The sequence below is a fragment of the Channa argus genome, chromosome 1 (assembly GCF_033026475.1).
Source record: "Channa argus isolate prfri chromosome 1, Channa argus male v1.0, whole genome shotgun sequence".
NCBI lineage: Eukaryota > Metazoa > Chordata > Actinopteri > Anabantiformes > Channidae > Channa > Channa argus.
This window is the reverse complement of record NC_090197.1, coordinates 34,947,592-34,965,650: the sequence shown is the minus strand read 5'-3', so window position 1 is coordinate 34,965,650 and position 18,059 is coordinate 34,947,592. Positions and strand designations below refer to the sequence as shown.

The 18,059-nt window shown below is 39.4% G+C and overlaps 1 protein-coding gene across 1 annotated transcript in view; it reads right to left on the bottom strand.

Annotated features, from left to right (window-relative positions):
• Positions 1–957: 957 nt before the first annotated feature.
• The window catches only part of lrpprc (leucine-rich pentatricopeptide repeat containing), a 49,543-nt gene continuing 32,441 nt past the window's right edge, over positions 958–18,059 (bottom strand). The window contains exons 26-38 of the mRNA XM_067515475.1: positions 17,128–17,196; positions 16,911–17,001; positions 16,294–16,436; positions 14,418–14,541; positions 13,650–13,776; positions 11,029–11,117; positions 10,743–10,947; positions 9,274–9,401; positions 9,042–9,157; positions 5,664–5,738; positions 5,087–5,171; positions 3,613–3,755; positions 958–1,090 (exon numbers count right to left, since the gene is read on the bottom strand). Coding sequence (XP_067371576.1) covers positions 1,019–1,090; positions 3,613–3,755; positions 5,087–5,171; positions 5,664–5,738; positions 9,042–9,157; positions 9,274–9,401; positions 10,743–10,947; positions 11,029–11,117; positions 13,650–13,776; positions 14,418–14,541; positions 16,294–16,436; positions 16,911–17,001; positions 17,128–17,196 — 1,467 coding nt within the window. The 3' untranslated portion in view covers positions 958–1,018. The remainder of the gene's footprint in view (positions 1,091–3,612; positions 3,756–5,086; positions 5,172–5,663; positions 5,739–9,041; positions 9,158–9,273; positions 9,402–10,742; positions 10,948–11,028; positions 11,118–13,649; positions 13,777–14,417; positions 14,542–16,293; positions 16,437–16,910; positions 17,002–17,127; positions 17,197–18,059) is intronic.

The window sequence follows — 18,059 nt, the reverse complement described above, 5'->3', positions numbered from 1 at the left end:
TGAGAATTAAATCAAAATTCCTTCATGAGAGTGGGCTTATTTTTGTCTTTATACTCTGATGTTATTTGGCCTCGTCTTTCAGGTACACGGTATAGTCGTAGCTGTGCACTTATACAGCACATGGTGAAGAGGCAGGGTTAGGATTAGACCACATGAGACAGTCTTTCATGAAAACCCATCTTAAATCACACTGATAATCATTTGCATTTGTTCTGTATGTGAACATTTCATTGCATACTGTAATGTATGTTGGCAAATGCCATTGCTTACAAACATACAGTATTCAAATGTAATTTTAGAAAAGATCGACATCTTTTTCTTCAAATTTATACAGTAGTTTATGCAATTTATACATGCCAATTTATGGAGTTAATATGATGCAATGAATAATTATGATTTATAATGCAGGTTTTTAACCTTCCTGCATAAAGTAAAAAAGCAAAGTGACTAAAGTATATTTTTAAAAAGCTATTTATAGAAAAGACTAAAAGGTACTGAATTATTTCCAAATGCTACTCAAGAGGATCTAACTATAATTGTTATATCATAAGGTTTGCCTCGTTTTATTTGTAACATGATGTTACTGTAGGTTTAATGTGAACAATTTCAATCTGTAAAGAAACTGTAACTGTTAAGATTAATGTACCAAAGTATTTCCCTCTAAAATAGAATTAAGTAGAAGTTTAAAGTAGCGTAAATTGAAAACACAACTGTTAATACATTAGCAATGCAAAACAGTTGCAGCCACATCTGAGAGAACTTCTGTCAAACCCTGTGAATGAATTCAAAACCATTTAAACCACACAGAATATGGATTCCTAACATTTATTAGCATAAATATGTCTGTACACTCATCATCGTGGTCAACATCATCAGTATCACAGTAGACAGAGTAAAACACCCAACATTTATAACATTTCAGCGCAAACAAGTTTGTAAAAAAAAAAAAAAAAAAAAAAAAAAAAATCAAGGAAGAAACAAAGGATGAAAACTGATTTTGTGGGGAAGAGGAGGACAACTATTCTACTGCTGTGGTCTGAGCCTTGGCAGCTCTCTCTTTAAGCTTGTCTGCGTAGAACTTGAAGGACTCCTGGAAATGGGGGAAAAAAAAGGTGATTTTAGTTCTGGCATATTCCAAACAATCTGCATAAAATGCTCAACTGCCTCCTCCACACTGAGGCTGGAGGGTGTGATTGTATTTCACCTCTTTCCCAAAGTAAGCAGCAGTGGAGCTCCTCCTGGGGCTGTCTAAAGTCTCCACTCCCCAATCAGGTTGTTTCATTTCATCTTTAAATCCCCATTAATACACAAATAAGGGATTTGTAGCATAGTCCCTGAACACACTTTGGTGCCCCGCCTCTGTTCCTGGCTAATTAATCTGTGTTTTGATCCAGACAAAGTGTTGTGGTTGGTGAAAGCTTTTCTGCAGATTATGTCTGCTCCTGACAATGTACATTTGCTTATTAATATAGGCACTAATGCTCATAAATAGAAGGAAAGTAGGTGCTTTGAGCTGCCTTTAAAGTGTCAGTTCACTGAAATTAAAAAACACCCTTTTATTCTTCTAGGATTTGTTTAAAATTTCAGCTGCAACAAAATATAGTAAAAAACTTCACATTCACATTTTGTTCTGAGGATTATCACAAGTAAAAGAGTTGTTGGGTCTCATGCAACAATATTTCTATACTTTCATGATAAATCTGACTTTTTCCAGGGAGGTTCCTTTAATGTGTTTTTAAAATCAAAAATGTCAAAGTCTCTTTACACACAATCTTGTTAATTTCAAATTGATGAAAATAAGAATTTTAATCTGGGAGTTTTCACGTCTTTCTGTTGGAATACAGGACATAATCTGAAATTAATAGTTTGACATAAAGTCACAGGCTTAAAATCAGTTTTCAAGTTCATTGTTGGTGGTTGAGTGTGATAAATAGCCACAGGTGATGGTCAGTAACAGGACAGTCAACTGGCCAAAGATATTAGAAAGATGCTATTGTGTTTTTCCACATCCAAAATACTTAACAGTTCCCCATTGTGAAATGTCAACGTCCAATTTATTTTACTTTAATACTGTATTAAAATTCCTTTTTGAGACAGATAATGTGTTTTGTGTTTTGAAAGGTACTAGGTGTTAAGCACTTAAATATGATTCCCACACTGCTGTGAGAATGCATTTATATCATTGAAGATGCAAATAGGACACAGATGGAGAGGTGGGTTTCAAAGATGTGTTGGTGGAAACTTCACACTATTCACCTTTCCCTCTCCTTGCAACTCCTCTACCTCCCCTTTGTCTATAAAACCCAGCAATCACTTAAGTATCCTGACACTGTGTGAATAATGCAGCAGCTTCTATACCTTCATCCCTGCTCCTCCTATCTTTGCACTGCCAGGTGAGTGATGGGAAGGTAAGAGAGGCTTCAGTGTACACCTGCCTCGAGGGACAGCACGTCAAAGTGCAGCGGCTGAGAGGCCTGTGTGTGTTTACTTGTGTGTTTCTTCTCTGCCAAAAATAGACCTATTTCAGCTTAAAAAATGTACAATGTGCTGAAATGCTCAAAAACACTAGGAGCCATAAAATGAGAGTGGCTATTGCAGTGACACCATCTCGCTTACACAATATTTGCACTCTGTGACTCGGCCACAATTTCTGACAAACACATACACAGGAGGGCTTGCTGCAGGCCATGTGTGCTGAACTACCATGAATGGGCAGACTGCTCCTTCACATTACTATGGTGCACACAGACCACAGCACACAATGGCAAGTGTTAGGATGCTAGTCTGATGACTGCCAGCACTGGTTAGGAGCTGTGGGTGTATTTGTATTTGTAGAGAGATCTGTTTAAAATTTGTTGTTTGTGTGTGCATGGTTGGATCATTAAGGACAGGTGTGTGTGTGTATACAATTGTGTGCCAATTTAATGCAGGATTGGAAATAAATGAATAATATTATCTATGGACACAACAGGATGGTGACATTTAAAAATTGTAATGTTTGAATTATTAATTCTAAGCAAACAGTTTATTAAAAAGTGCCATTAAGATTTTTGTTATATTGTAAATACCTTAAAAAAGGGAACAACTAAACATCAGTACTATTATTATTATTATTATTATTATTATTATTATTATTATTATTATTATTATTATTATACGGATTTCAACAAATTATTCTGATAATCAAGTGTAAGTTATTGATTTTAAGGTATCAATGCCATATTTTTCCAGAGTTTCATTTACCCTGGGAGTATGATGCCCTCTCAGCTAACCACACAATAACAGATCCACCAAGGGCTGCACATTGTCATCTAATGCAGCTTTTTCTGTACGTTTGGGGATTCAAACTGGCGACATGACAGTCACAGTTTGCTAATTTCATTTCTGAGAGGGTTTGATTTAGAAGTGGTCTGAACACTTGTTGTAAACATATTATTTTGGTCACTAGCTCTAAACACTAGACCCAACATAACATATGCAAGTGTGTGTGTGTGTGTGTGTGTGTGTGTGTGTGTGTGTGTGTGTGTGTGTGTGTGTGTGTGTGTGTGTGTGTGTGTGTGTGTGTGTGTGTGTGTGAGAGAGAGAGAGAGAGAGAGAGAGAGAGAGACTCACAGGAGGCTCAGGGAAGGGAGCCTGCTTTCCTGCATCACGGTAAAGACCAGCCAGCCGTTTGAGTGACAGCTCATCTACCGCGATCCCCTCCTTCTGCATCTGCTCATGCAAAGCCTTGGCTGCTGATAAATCCTTATCCAGAACTGCCAGATGAGAGGGAGAGAAAAAGTCAGGAAGTGACACCAAAAAACTAAAAATGTCATTCTCATTAAAAGTAGATGTTTAGGGGAAACAACAACAAAAAAAAGACAATTTGGTTAATTTTCACTGTGGTCTGGAGTCACTTTACAACCACAGACTGATATGTTAAATACACAAGCATCCAAACGCCTGCTGTCCAATGTTTGTATGTGCCTGTGTTTTCTGCCAGCATCAGGTGGAAAAGGAGAACTTGTACAAAGTGTAAACTACTTTTGTTGCTTTTCCAGTGCACAGTATCTGCTCAACTCTACTTTTTTTGTTTTTCCATTGGGCAAATGTTGTGCATACTCTTATTTGGCGCCTGGTACTTTTTCTGCATCACCTCCATTAAGGTTTGAAGTGCGCTGAAAGGTCACATGAAAACACTGCAGATTAGTGATTGGCCAGAGAAAAGCGTCACTGCGGCAGTCCTCTCGTCGTCTAATCCAAATGCTGACAAAGTGGCTTTAAAACTTTTCTAACTGATTTTTCTCAGTATTCTTATGTCTTGCTGTGGTGAAGAACAGCTTTCCTTTGATATTGTCCTATTTCAACTATGTTGATAAGAAAGTTATCATCTCACAATAAATGACTACATCTTATAAAAAACATGTATTGGTTGTGTATATCAAAAGAGAAACAAAAAGAAAGTGACCCCCCACCCCCCCAAAAATAAGAGCAAGTTAAAGATGTGACATAGAAAAAGAGAGGAAAAAAGTACATAGCTGGGGCAGAGAACAGAGGCGAGCAGAGCATTACTAATTGTGTCCCCTATGGGTGGTTTGACCCAACAGCAAGCTAATGCTAATTAAATAGTCATGTCTGCTCATCTCTGGTGTGATGAGGTACGAAAGAAGGCAGACAGGAGGGTGAGAGGGTGATGTGAAGGAGAGAACACGAGGAGAGGAGAGAATGTTGTGAGGGGAGGATAAAAAAGATAAACAGGAATAAAATGGCAGAGAGGGCAAGAAGTGATGGAGATTGGAGCAAAAAAGGTGGGAAGAAAAAAAAACTGAGTGGTGGACCGTGTTACGATTAGCATGCTCGACTAGCTAGGACAGCTAACTCATTAGAGGACATGTGTTCTTCTAACCCCTGAACGTCTCTGCGCGCACACACACACACTACCCTGATGCATTGTTAATGTGTCCGTTGGTGTTGACATAGACACAATCCAGAGAGTTGCCTGCTGCATTGGTAGCTGCTTCCAAAGACTCTAAAAGGCTGTGTTGTGTGTGTTAATGAGTGTGTTTGTGTGTGTTAATGAGTGTGTGTGTTAATGTGTGTGTCTTACCGTGGCATTTCATCATGTACGGGTAAAGCACCTCCTTTTCTGTGAAGTCTGGAATCAGGCTCAGCAGGGTCCTGATCTTTCCCACCTGTGCACACAAATATTCATTTACATACAAGAAAAAAAAGAGGAAACACAAATACTGTACACACAAACAAACATACAATACTATATATTGTGTATATACTTAAACATTTAGATATAATTAAAGATAAACTTTATAATTTCAGACAAATAAAGATCTGTTATTAAAATATTCTCAATTGGTCTCTTCTCAGGAAATCTGTACAAATCTTTACATTTTTCCTTTAATGCAAATGATCGTGTTTCAGGATTCCACAATCTATGAAGAGAATTTTGCAGCAACAGTAAACATCATATCTAACCTATGTATATGTATAATCTATATGTTTAACAAACAGTACTAACACACATAATTAAAGACTGACTGTTTGTATTATTGGACAAATATTGCTCCCATTAATAACACCATACTTTTGATAATGACATGGAAATGCCAGACATCCAAACTTAATTTAGTCATTCCAAGGATATTACACAAGCAGTTGTGCGACTTTACCTGTCCAGGAATCTGAGCCTTTTGAGACAAGTAGGACACCAGCACCTCCTTCTGTTCAGCCAAGCCATTACAGCGCTACGGCAAGACAAAAGGGACAAAGGACAAATATAAATAAAGATAAACAATGTTGAAAAGAGTGTCCAACTGGTGCTTTTCAAAGAAAACAATGTAAACATACTCCTGAACCAACAATATCCTTGGCAGTAGTAGATTTTTGTGGCATATGAATATAAACACTAATTCAGATGGTAACCGTAGCACAAATGCAGCTTGACATGTAGAACTAACCCCTGATTGTTTCTAAATGTATTCCTGTTAAATGGGAGTAATCTTTGACAGGACTGAAGATTTAAAAAATTTTAAATTTCAGTGATTCAGATGTTAATAAATAATATACATCCAACACATCTTCTGTGGCTGAATATTTATTTTTTCCGTGACTGCTTCTGATGAAAACACACAAGCACACATACAATATTCTATAGTTGTGTCTCTGAGTTAGTTTTTGTGTGTGTGTGTTTGCAGCAACATTAACATTGCTGCACTCTGACTGAGCGAGCACAGTTTCCTCGATGAGCATCAATGAGGTCTGATTACAAGCCAGTCGTAAACTAACGTGTTTCGTTTCCTTTCCACCTCGTACGGAATTAAAATGCGGGTGGCCTGCAAGGCTTTTAAAAGGACAGCGTACACACACACACACACACACACACACACACACACACAATAAGCTGCCCTCTTTTGGAGTCACCAAGCGGCAGAACGGCTTTAGTACAATTAAGCAATTAGACCAACACTGTGCTGCTTCACTCAACTTTGCTCCATGCTCTCACTCACGATTTTTTTTTCTTCCCTCACTACACAGACCACTCCCAAAGGTGACACCAGAACCAGCCGGACCTATCGTCTCCCCTGCATCTCTCTCACACACGCACTGCCTAAAAGCTCTGGATACCCAGGGAATGATTCCTCCTATTCCTCATCGAGCATAAAGCGTATCTGTCTGTCACAGTTTCACTTCTTAATGACAAACTTCATCACTTTCCGCTCACTCCCCACCGACCTCAGCTCCTTCCCTTCCCGATAGCCTTGTCAGCATTATTGTCTGCTCGCCTACTTAAAAGCTTTTCAGAGTTTTGGTCAGGCTTCACTTACGACGGGATGGAAGGGTTGGGCTGCTACCCCCCAGTGACCCTGGAGGAGCAGCTACGAGGGGGGAGTCGGGGAGCTGAAAACAGGCCACAAAGAAGGAGGAAAAAAAAGCAGGGCAGTTTAACCTGGGTCACAGCAGTGGAGTTTTATTAACTCCACTGCAAAAACGTAACACTATGAGTTCAAAGTCAATTTGAAGAGCAAATTGTAGAAAAGTCTTCGCTATGATGGGTGGGAGCATCTATTCCTTGTTTGCCATCTACTTCGCTTTGTATCAGCGTGTTTCTCATGTCCTTAAACATTTTTCACTAACATCATGCAGATGCTATTTTACTTTAGCCTCACATGAGTCTGTAATTAAAACATCATCTTCAGTTCAAGTTCAATTTTACACCTATCATATAATGATAATGTCTAGTACAAGAAACACAACCAGATATTGTAAAATTGTATGTTGGGCTGAACTGTAAAAAATGCATGATCTCTCTTTCAAATTATTAAAGTGGACACACAGTATCCCAATTTCAAAGAAGCAGCTAATTAAAGCTTTAAAACCATGTAGTTTATAGTTTGTATTTAAATATTGATGAAGATGAGAGTAGCAGGAGGTAATGTATCTGTTCATTAACATGTATGCTAGTCAGACATCCGTGTTTAAAGATTGAGGGACAGTCACTCAAGTTGTCAGGGAAGGATGAGCAGAGACGTCTTATACGTCTGAGCGTAAATACAGAGGGTTTGATTTCTCCGCGCACCTTTGAGCTTTACTCCTTGTTAATCTGATGCAGAGGGGACACACCTGACCGCATTGTTAGCATGAAAAAGCTGCTGTAACTGACCCACGCTGCAAATTTAAGATAAAAAAAAAAAAGCCTGTTCAATTAAGCTTTGTACCCGCTATCTCCACTTCTTCAGCATGCGGTTTCCAGGAATTACTACAATTTACAAATGTGTCTGCTGTTTTACAGTACATTACAATAATATTTAACTATATGATGCTAGAAATCCACCGCCCTGTTGCATTTTCATCGTCACATCTGCTTACATTTACATTTAATCATTTAGCAGATGCTTTTATCCAAAGCGACTTACAAGTGAGCTACAAGGCAGCAAAAATCTAAGTCAAGGAGAAAACATCAAAGCAAATTCCTATCAGAAAAGTGTTCACATGTCACGCGATGGAAGTGCGAGAAAAAGCAGAAAAGAAGTGTTTTTTTTTTATTATTTTTTTTATTTTTATTTTTTTAATAGCTTTAATTGCATAGGAAGATGCGGAAGAGTTCTGTTTTGAGCTGTTGTATCATTAGTCTTTTGTCGGTACACTTTAGCCTCATACGTGACTGAATGACAGAGGGAGAATCACTCAATAAGTGAAAGAGAGAAGGGGGACATAGCAACAGTTTCTGTCTCTCTCAGAATATCTCTACCTACCTCATTGTGTTCATCACCATATACCTTGGCTCAAAGCAAACTCACTGAGTTGTAATGTATAAACCATGTTAAATAAGTGACATGGAAGGAAGCCAATTTCAGACCACGCAGACTCCGTCGGGGTAAGCATTTCTTGCCGTAAATGTGAGACTGGATAAATAAGTCAGCGGCTGCGGTGGAAGAATGTCTCCATCATTAACCAGGTTCTGACAACTGGCCCAATGCATCGTAGAGCTGTGATGAACTAAATTCATCTCCCGGTCCCATGTTGAATCGTTATAATTACTTTGATATACTAATTTAAAGTGAAGCCAAGTGCTAAACACTCAAATGTAGGCCGAAATGCTCCAAATGATTTAAAATTTATTTAAAGTGGTCACAAAAAAAAAAAAAAAAAAAAAAAAAAAAACCCCACAACATTTAAGAGCACTTTCTTCATGCCATGCAGAATCAAGAGTATTCAGCTGGACATGAAGATAACCTGCACTTGGACACTGGAAACTAAGAACTTGACTGTACTATTGAAGACTGATTTATTTTAGAGAAGAGAGTGTCAATAAAACATAAGGTTGGCAACAGTCACAAAGTCAGAATTCTTCAGACACAGCAAATGATTTTCCATTCGTGAGGGATTCTGTTTCACCTTCCCCTTTTTTCATTCTTATAAATTGTTTTTACGCAAAAGCAAAACGTAGAGTAATGCATGTGTAATAAAAAAACACATCTGCGTGATGCTTCAAATGAAAATGTACAGCCTTACAGCTTTTGGGCACAAGCACACACTCTCTTACTCACAGCCAGCATAAACCTGGCGTCCTCGACTTTGTCCATGTCCAGCAGCTGGAGGAAGAGGTCTGAAGCCGGTCTGTAGCAGGCAAAGTGGTTGGCTAGACGCTCTGCCATAGCACTCACTGCAACACACATTAGGTTTTTTGCATTACATTTTAAATCACATCATTTTGCTTGTGGTCTCATTGTGTATTTCTAACCACAGTATATACATATATGCATTGCGTGTGATTCGTACACTTATCTAGGGCTTTGTCATTGCCATTTTCCAAGACCTTCCTAAATACAAAGGACATGCTGAGGTTTTTGCTCTCTGGACTGGTGTAGATTTCCTCCAACAACTCTATTGCTGACTCCATGTTACTGCTGAAGAGGGTGGACAGAATGAAAGGGTTAGGTCATGGCTACATCCATAGCTTGTGTGTTTAATCTTTAAGCAGATAAAACGAGACAAACACAAATTTACAGACATGAAGGAATCAGAGAGAGAAACAGCAGTCAGCCAAACCATGATTTAGTTTGACACAGGAATAAGCATGTAATATATATTATTAGAAAACTGCTCATACATGCTTTTTCCTTATAATTAAAATATTACTTTCATATTTTGTGCTGTACAACCCCCGATTAAATTGCTCAATCCTCATTCTTCCACTAATGCTCACTCATACTGTGAAATGCTTTTCTGCTGAGGTCGCCACAAACAAACAAAGCCTGAGCACCAAAGCACTACAAATCTAGAACAACCCAATCTGGCAACCCTAAGCTTGCTACTAACACTTTACACTCCCTGCTCCCTCCCTGCCGTCACCAGTAGTAATGAATATTTAACATACAGAGTATGTGTGCGTCAAGTGTACGTGTATGTGCGAGCGTCCAGAGGTGGGAGAACATATCTGTGCTGATTGTTAGGACTGGAACCGTCTGAATAATTTATCAGGGGGCCCCTCTAAATGTGGTGCGCCGCTTTCCGGACCTGTTCGCTCCTTCGCCCCGGCTCTTAACAAGTCAGCTTGACTCAAATACAGCAAGGACGCACGTGTCAGAGCAGCTCAGAACGCAGCCCCGTAGGTCAAGGTTTGAGCCGACAGGCCTGCGCCACAATGGCCAATCGGGCGTGAGACCGCCTTGCTATTCTTCACATCCTGCTGTCCCTCCATGTTGGCGTGGGGACGTGGCTGCTCGAGCTGGGAGGACAGTGCTAATGCAATAAGCAGCATGATGAAACTTTGATGTACAGTGTGTTTTATATTTTGTTCTCTTTTGTTTGGACGATGGGTGTTTCCATGACATTAAAAGGAATCCATAAATAATCCTATTACGCCTGTCTTTCCTATTTGTCTGTGCCCACTCGCACTGTGGATTTTTACTTTAAGAGCATGTCAACATTTGTCTCATAACCCTGCTGCTGCATTAAACCCTTTATCTCTGCACACTAAAAAACACGACTGAAATCTGTGATCACTAAATTGCATCATTAATTGAAATTTCACGTTCTGCTCAGGTCACACGCACGCAGCGCTGCACATCTCCACTGGTTTGTTGGTGTGCTCCACAACTTTCTTGAAACAGAAGATTTAGGAAAATAAAAACTCCAATCTTCTGAATGCCTCTGCTTGAAGTTTTTGTGTATCATAAATCTTTCACAAAACTCAAAAATTAAATAGTCCATTAATAAACAGCAACAAACATGCTTTGCAATCTTACTTCTTGATGTGTGACAAAACCTTGTTGTTGACAAACACCATACTGGACAGGTTGAGGGTTGTTCCAAGGCCCTTTATTAGTGACTCAACTTCTTCAATGCCTGCCAAGTCGCCCTGGCTTCCCAGTGCTTGAACCAGTCTGGTGATGGCGAGCTGCGAGGGCACATGGTCCGCCTGCACCATAGACTTCAGTTTCTGAAGAGCATCTGCAGAGGAGCACAAAAAGTGAGTTTGTGAGGATGAAAATAATATATCTGTATGTCTGTTTGCATGTGTTTGTCTCTTACATCTGGCCTGGCCTTTCTTGCTGTGTGTGATGATAAGCAAACTGTTGGCGATATCACTCAGCTGGAAGCTGGGCACACGAGCTGCAGCACTGAAAGACAAAGTGACGGAATATTTTGCCATCAACCTTCAACAACTGAGGTCTTAATGGCATCAATCTGATGGAAATTACTTTTTCAACCTTTATTTATATGACAATATTTTATGTCAATATGATAATATGTACATCTATTGAATACATCTGCCTGGGAATGAACCTTGTAGACATAAAATCCAAACAATAACATAAACATGTTCTTTATCATTCTGCCATTCCATAAGGTCTTAATACAATTGACAATAAGATTGTCTATATTGTGTTTGGATGTAAAAATGTTTTTGTTGCTCATCTTTGCAAAACATAGTATGCAATGTGTTGACTGCTGGTCTTTATTAATTTGAGGTATTATTGTGCCATGTAATCCAACGCGGGATGGGTCATTTCTACAAAAATAAAAAATACATAAAACTTCTTAACAGTGTGGGCTGTGCAGAGCTATTATAAAATCCATTATTTCTGACTTTAAAGCTGACACTGGACCATTAAAAAGCAAATCTTTATAATCTGCAAGACAGAGACCTCTGTGGCATCTTTGTCTCAAAGTTTGTACTTGTCCATTATAATGCACAGAGACCGAGCGGATAAACACATGAGCTGAATGTCAGATGAGAGACAGGACAACGGGAACAAACATGATTGACAGAGAGTCTAAGCCTCTTGTCAAACGCCTGCTGTGACCCTGAAAATAATACAGACATCAAGCAGTGGGTTGATGTCACTGTATATTTGATGTCCCTTCCTGCTGAGCTCCCTCACACATTTTCGTACATCCGTGTGCGTGCTGTTGTGTTGCGGGGCAAGGCTGGACCGGAATGAATGCTGCTCCCGCTTCTCATCACTTCTTCCCCCCAACTTTACCTCCCTTCACTCCCGTCTATTTGTTGTCGCTTTCAGGCTTCCTTTTCATCCCTTTGCCACTAAAACCCCAATCAAGCTTGCCTTCTATCTTTTTTAATTTATTATTATGGCTCTGCAACCAGATTAATCCGCCCGCTCAACTGAGCATCAGGCCAGCAATCCTTATCACCACAGCGACACCAGGCCAAGCAGCATCCGGCAGCCGCTGTGACAGGGTCACGACAGAGATTGGAGCAGTAACAGGGTCGCCGACAGATTGCTGTGGAGTCCGAGTGGTGGGGGTGTGGAGGGGTCAGAATTATTCTTATCGGCTGAGAGGAAATCTCTAGCGGCCGTCTCTCACACACACAGCCCCTCTCTTGCCTTCTCCTTCTAGGGGTACTGTGCTTTAGCCAATGAATCCATCATCCACCTCTTTCCCTCTCTCTCTCTCTCTCTCATCATCACACTGCCAATCCCTTAATCTCGCTATAAGCACCCTGCTGCTCAATTCTGTACAGATTACCCCAAAACAAACACACACACGCTAAGAATTAATGCTTATAGTGTCTTCATTAACCTCGTATGTGATTAAATCGAGCCTTCTTCGCCTCATTCACTGCTCCTTTCTCATTTAGCTTGCTTTATCTCCTTCTTTTCCTCCCCATTTCCATCTTTCCCGACACTCCTTTCAGCTCATTTCACTTCTCATTTAGAGCACAGGCAAAATAAGCTTTTATCTAGGCAGGGATGCCATAAACCAATTCAAACACAGACTGGAGATGGGTTATCACTTGTATTGCTTCACGCTTGTTGAAACATCTAAAATTGATACGATTATTTCTCATAACATAAGAGAGTGAACCATGTTGAGAGACAAAAAAAACAGTGAAGACTGATAGTGTAATAGATGTTTTGCATGGGTTTTCTCCCTCTACAAATTAGTGACTGCATCGTCTTCTTTCAGTGTATCATTTGTCTTTTTCTGCAGATAAAGACAGACAAGCAGAGTGTAAAGTGAAATAAAGAAGAGAGACAAAGGGAGATAAACCAAAAAGCGGGAGATTACCTAAAAGACAGAGCAGAGAAGATCAGCAATGGATTAAAATCAGACCTCTAATACCTCTTTCTGTCCATTCACTTGTCTCCAGGCTCATGCCCTGATACGGCCCCATAACTGAACAACACATGATACATTACTAATTGGAAGAAGATTGATGTTTTTCCGAAAAGTCACCCACTTCCCAGAAATCCAAAATGAATCCGTACAAGTGTGTTGTTTTACTGGAGCTTAGCAAAACAACTGTTCATATTCCTGCAGGGCTGAGTGTGTTAGCACACAATCAGTTTATAATCCTCATGTCTACTATGGAGATGTAGTTTTAACCTGTGGTGACCTGCTGCCACAGACTAAGGAAATTGGTAACGCAGGAGAGAATTCAACACACTATATGTTGAATTTGCCAGTTTTTTTTTAACAAGCAAGAGACATGGGAAACTGTGTGGAGGATGAAAACTTGCTTTCATAGGAAGCCAAACCTGACCATGTGGTTATTGTTCAATGCAATTTTTTTCTGTTTATTCCTGATATCATAACTTATAATAGTTATATTTTTATACCTTTTTTGGAAAGGTTTTGCCAAATGTTTCTTTTGTCATTGCAGAGGGAAATGTTAAAGAACTTACATGTCCTTGACCACCATGGCATTCTCAATAGATCCTTCAGCCAACAGGGCACGGATCAGATGGTCGTACAGGGCAGGACCAAATACTATTCCCTTTTTATCGGAATCCTGCAGCATCTGACAAGCATCTGTAAAAAGAGAGTGACAAAATAGGAAAACAAAAAGAGTCAGAAGTTAGACAGGAATAAGAAAATCTTCTAATAATTGGATTAATGCAGTAATCTGCTTTTAACACAAACCGATACAATGGTGTTATACAATCTTAATATCTTCATTCAAGTCCAACAGAGCGAGTTTTATTAATTATGTATTGCTTTTGGTGCCATTTGCAATAAAAGGCACCAATCTTTTTCCACCTTTTTCAAACAGCTCTTTCTGTTGTGTCATGATTTCACACAACTGCAACCTTAAATAAAAGTCGCTTCATGACAAATTATCACCATATTTGGTGGTTTGAGTTTTTGTGAGCTTTTCTATGACTGCAAGCATTTCACCACATCTTTTACTGTGGATTGTGCGAGTTTGTTGGTTAGTTAGTTAGAATTAACAAGTAGTTCGTAGGCATTTTTTTTGCTATAAAAAAAAATGAAGCCAAAAGGTAGTCAGGAATATGGAATTTTTCTGACCCTTTAATGGTTAAAATGTTGTTGCAGTGTTAAATGTAAACTTTACACACTTCAGACCATTTCATTATCAAACTAGATTATTTTCCATTTCATTCAGCTCAGTGTTACGTGGGTAAACAATACTGGGACTTCCTGCTGCTTACCTTTGGCTTTGCCCCTTTTACAAAGTGCCAACAGGCGGGCCTGGTTTTCAGGTCTGTTATCGACTGTGGTGGGGGTTGTTGCTGGCTTCACCTGCTGTGTTGTGGCAGCTTGTTCATACCAAGTCTGCAAATGACACGCACAAAAAACAGTGATACAACTCTGTCTGATGTTTGAATCAAAACACAAGTACATCCAGCATTCAACCCTGTATTAGATGGTCCACTGTGTGCCTGCAACAAGCTAGAGTGTGTGTGTGTGTGTGTGTGTGTGTGTGTGTGTGTGTGTGTGTGTGTGTGTGTGTGTGTGTGTGTGTGTGACCATGGAATAATGCTGGGCAGGGAGGGCAGGGTCCCCAAATGCTCAATCACCCATGTAGCAGTCAGGGGAGGGGGTTAAGCTGTATTAGCTGGGGGCAAATTAGGTCTGGCACCCCAGGGGCAACAGAAAAGAAAGTGTGTGCGTGATGGAGCAGGAGTGTCAACTCAAGAGCCCCTGGGGTCATGAAGTTCGTCGTTCTAGGCCATGGCAATCACTTCCTGTCTCATCACACTTCGAACCATTGGAGCACGCTCATATGTGCAAACCAAAGCTGAGGAAAATGCAGGAAGGAGGAACGGAGCAAAAGAATATGAAGAAGCTAAATGTATGTAAAACTCTTCTCAATTAAAAACAAATTCTCTCCACTCACTCAATCAGAATACACTTAAACACACACATATGCACATATCTTGAATTAACTACAGAAAGCATCCAGCAGCAGCCATATGGTGGCATTTAGCTGCTGGCTAAATTAGTCGGGCATTACAGATTTACAGACAGATCAAGTTGTAATTCCTTTCACCAGCCGGCCCGTCTGATTGACCACACTTCAGATCAGAGCTTCAATCCTGTTTCCTCTGTATGTAATGAACAAGAGCTTAAAGTGGAGTAGGACATTGTGGGGCTGCATGGAGGGCGAGCAGCTGATAACGAGTTTTTCGAGGTTAGTTCCTTTGATCAAAGGTCGTCATCTTGCTCTGTAGTTAATCTATCCCTTAAGGAATGTTTTTATACAGACATTTAAAATTAACTTTTTGTGTCAGTGTGAAAATAACTGAATAAGACAACTGAATTATATCTACTATATGCGGCACCAATGGAGGCCTTTGGCATTAAACTTGTATGGTAAAGGTACAGAATTTTGAGTTGGCAGTCATTCATTCAGTGTATGATTTTAGGTGTTAAAGGTTCTAATCTTTTAGTTTTCAGTTATTTCTAATATTAATGTCAGGGTACAGGGTCATTTACAATTACATAAAAAAATAACAAAATAACAAAAAAAATGTATATATTTTTTAAGTTAACACATTATCAATTAATAAACTAAATTAATCAAAGGTTTACACAACCTAAAAAGAAATTGCTTTTTGTACAATACAATCTCCTGAAACTCTTTTCAGTGAAGTAAATAAACAATTTTAAACAAAATGCAAATTCGAGAATCAGGAAGCTGTACACAGAGTATTTTGCTTTTTGAAAGACTTAGAATATTCATAAACCATATGCTGGTTATACTATAAGATACTATAAGTTAGTATCTGCCCGCCAACTAGTTATTTCAGTGTTATAATGAAGTGTATGAAGGAGTACATCTACTTCATTGTATGCAAAGTACAAAAATATATACACAGATAGTAATTCAAAGTGTGTTAAATCATGGAGGCTGCGGGTGTGATGCCGGAGTTCTCAAAAGCTCTTGGCTCTTGGAATCTCCTAGCCTTTTCTGCTCTTTTTGCTCTCCCACAGCAGCCCCATAGTAATTACTCTTCTGGATAATAGATCAATCTAATGAGTGGTTTACTGAGATTTACATTTTATATGTTAAGAGGATTTTACCTCAGGCAATTCAAAAGGCACCTCCTGGCCATTAGATTTCAGGATGTCTGATAGCATACGCAGCGTCCTCTCCCTCGGAATGATGTTCTCCTCCTGCATCTTTGTCCATGCTGCTTCTGCCTTCTGCCAGTTGTTTGTCTCCTCTGAAAACAGCAAGAGACCAAGCAATGGGAAAAGGTGTGTTCTTACATAATTTGTCCTTCACCAGGGAGTGATTTTCGACAAACCTCTTCATACTGAGAGGGGACAATCAGTGCACTAATCTGATCAACTGACTCACCCTAAACTATGCTGTAATTTAAGAAACAAACCAACTAGGTGTTTGCATGTGTATGTGTGTGTATGCGAGTGGAGAAGTGGGGGTAATGGGTTGACAATCAGCTTTAACACTCCAATCATCACTATTATCTGCTCTATTCTCCACTGCAGCAATCACACCAGTTCTTCAGCTTCCTTCTGACTGACCCTGTTCTTTCCTTCTCTCTCTGTGTCTCTAGGAGCCTGGGACAAAAGCACTGTAGACTCAGAGGAACACACACATGAACACGCCCACAGCACACACATACAAACAGAGAAATAACATAAAACAACACACAGACAAATGACAAAAGGCTTACTGCATAAGCGGAGGATGTAACTGTACATCTCATCTCGGTCACACTCAAACAGCTTGGCTGTCATGTCCACCAACTGCTCTAAGGACTCCATCTATCCCCACATAGACAGTATGCATTTTATGATGGAATTTTTGTATTTTCATTTCAAATTTTACTTCTTTTCTCTATGGTCTTCAACAGTTCAGCCTGTTTGTGTTTGAGTGAGTGGCTGTGTTACCTGATTGGCAAAAATGCATTTCTCTGCATACCACTGCAGGCGTCCTGGCCTTGCCCTCAACCCAGGAGTCTACAGAAACAGATGAAAAGTAAAAAGAAACAGACGGTGGATAAACACCAGGATGAAACTCTTCCAGATGACAATGTAAGAAATTCATGTGAGTGTCATGTAGCAAATATAGTCAGGCTGAAAACATGGATTGAGAAAGGACAGCGCTGGTTTAATACCATTTGTGTTTATCATCTTCTTCTTCTATACAGTACAGCCCATTTAGAAATATCACAGTTCTCTCAGGTTGGTGAGTGGATGTAAACTGTGTCACCCGAGTTCAGTCAACGTTACTCTGTGGCCAGGTTGTTTTGAATAGACAATGTTAACCCATAAAAATACAGACAAGTTAATGTTTGTGTAACCTTGAGTAAGGATAATGGCATACAGCGTTAAAAAAAAAAAAAAAAAAAAGCCAAAATGCAGTCCAACACTAAGCAGATAAAAAAAAAGCTTATAAACCATACAAGTGTAGAGAAAATTGTTCATGACATGTTCCTGAACCAAAGTGATGTTTAAAAAAAGTTTCCTTTGTGTTAGCAATGGTCTAAGTGACAAATAAATGCCGTTAACAGTGATATTGAAACAGGGAAATGCAGCTCATTCTTCTATGTTAGAGGCTAGCCCCAGCAAGTTTTTGGGGTATTTGCTTTTATTGAAGAGGAAGCTCTAGGTAAAGGGCAGAGATAATAAGATGTATCAATCAAACAGGTTTTGTCTTGCTGTAACCCATTCTCTTCATACTGGATATTAAAAGATCAGTATGCAAACGTATAGGATAAAAACACAAAAAACAAACAATAAAAAAACGGGCTTTTAAATGTCCCAACATTCTTAGTTTATTCTTATAGTCTTCTGTTTTTGGCAGATTTGTTGTACTTTTA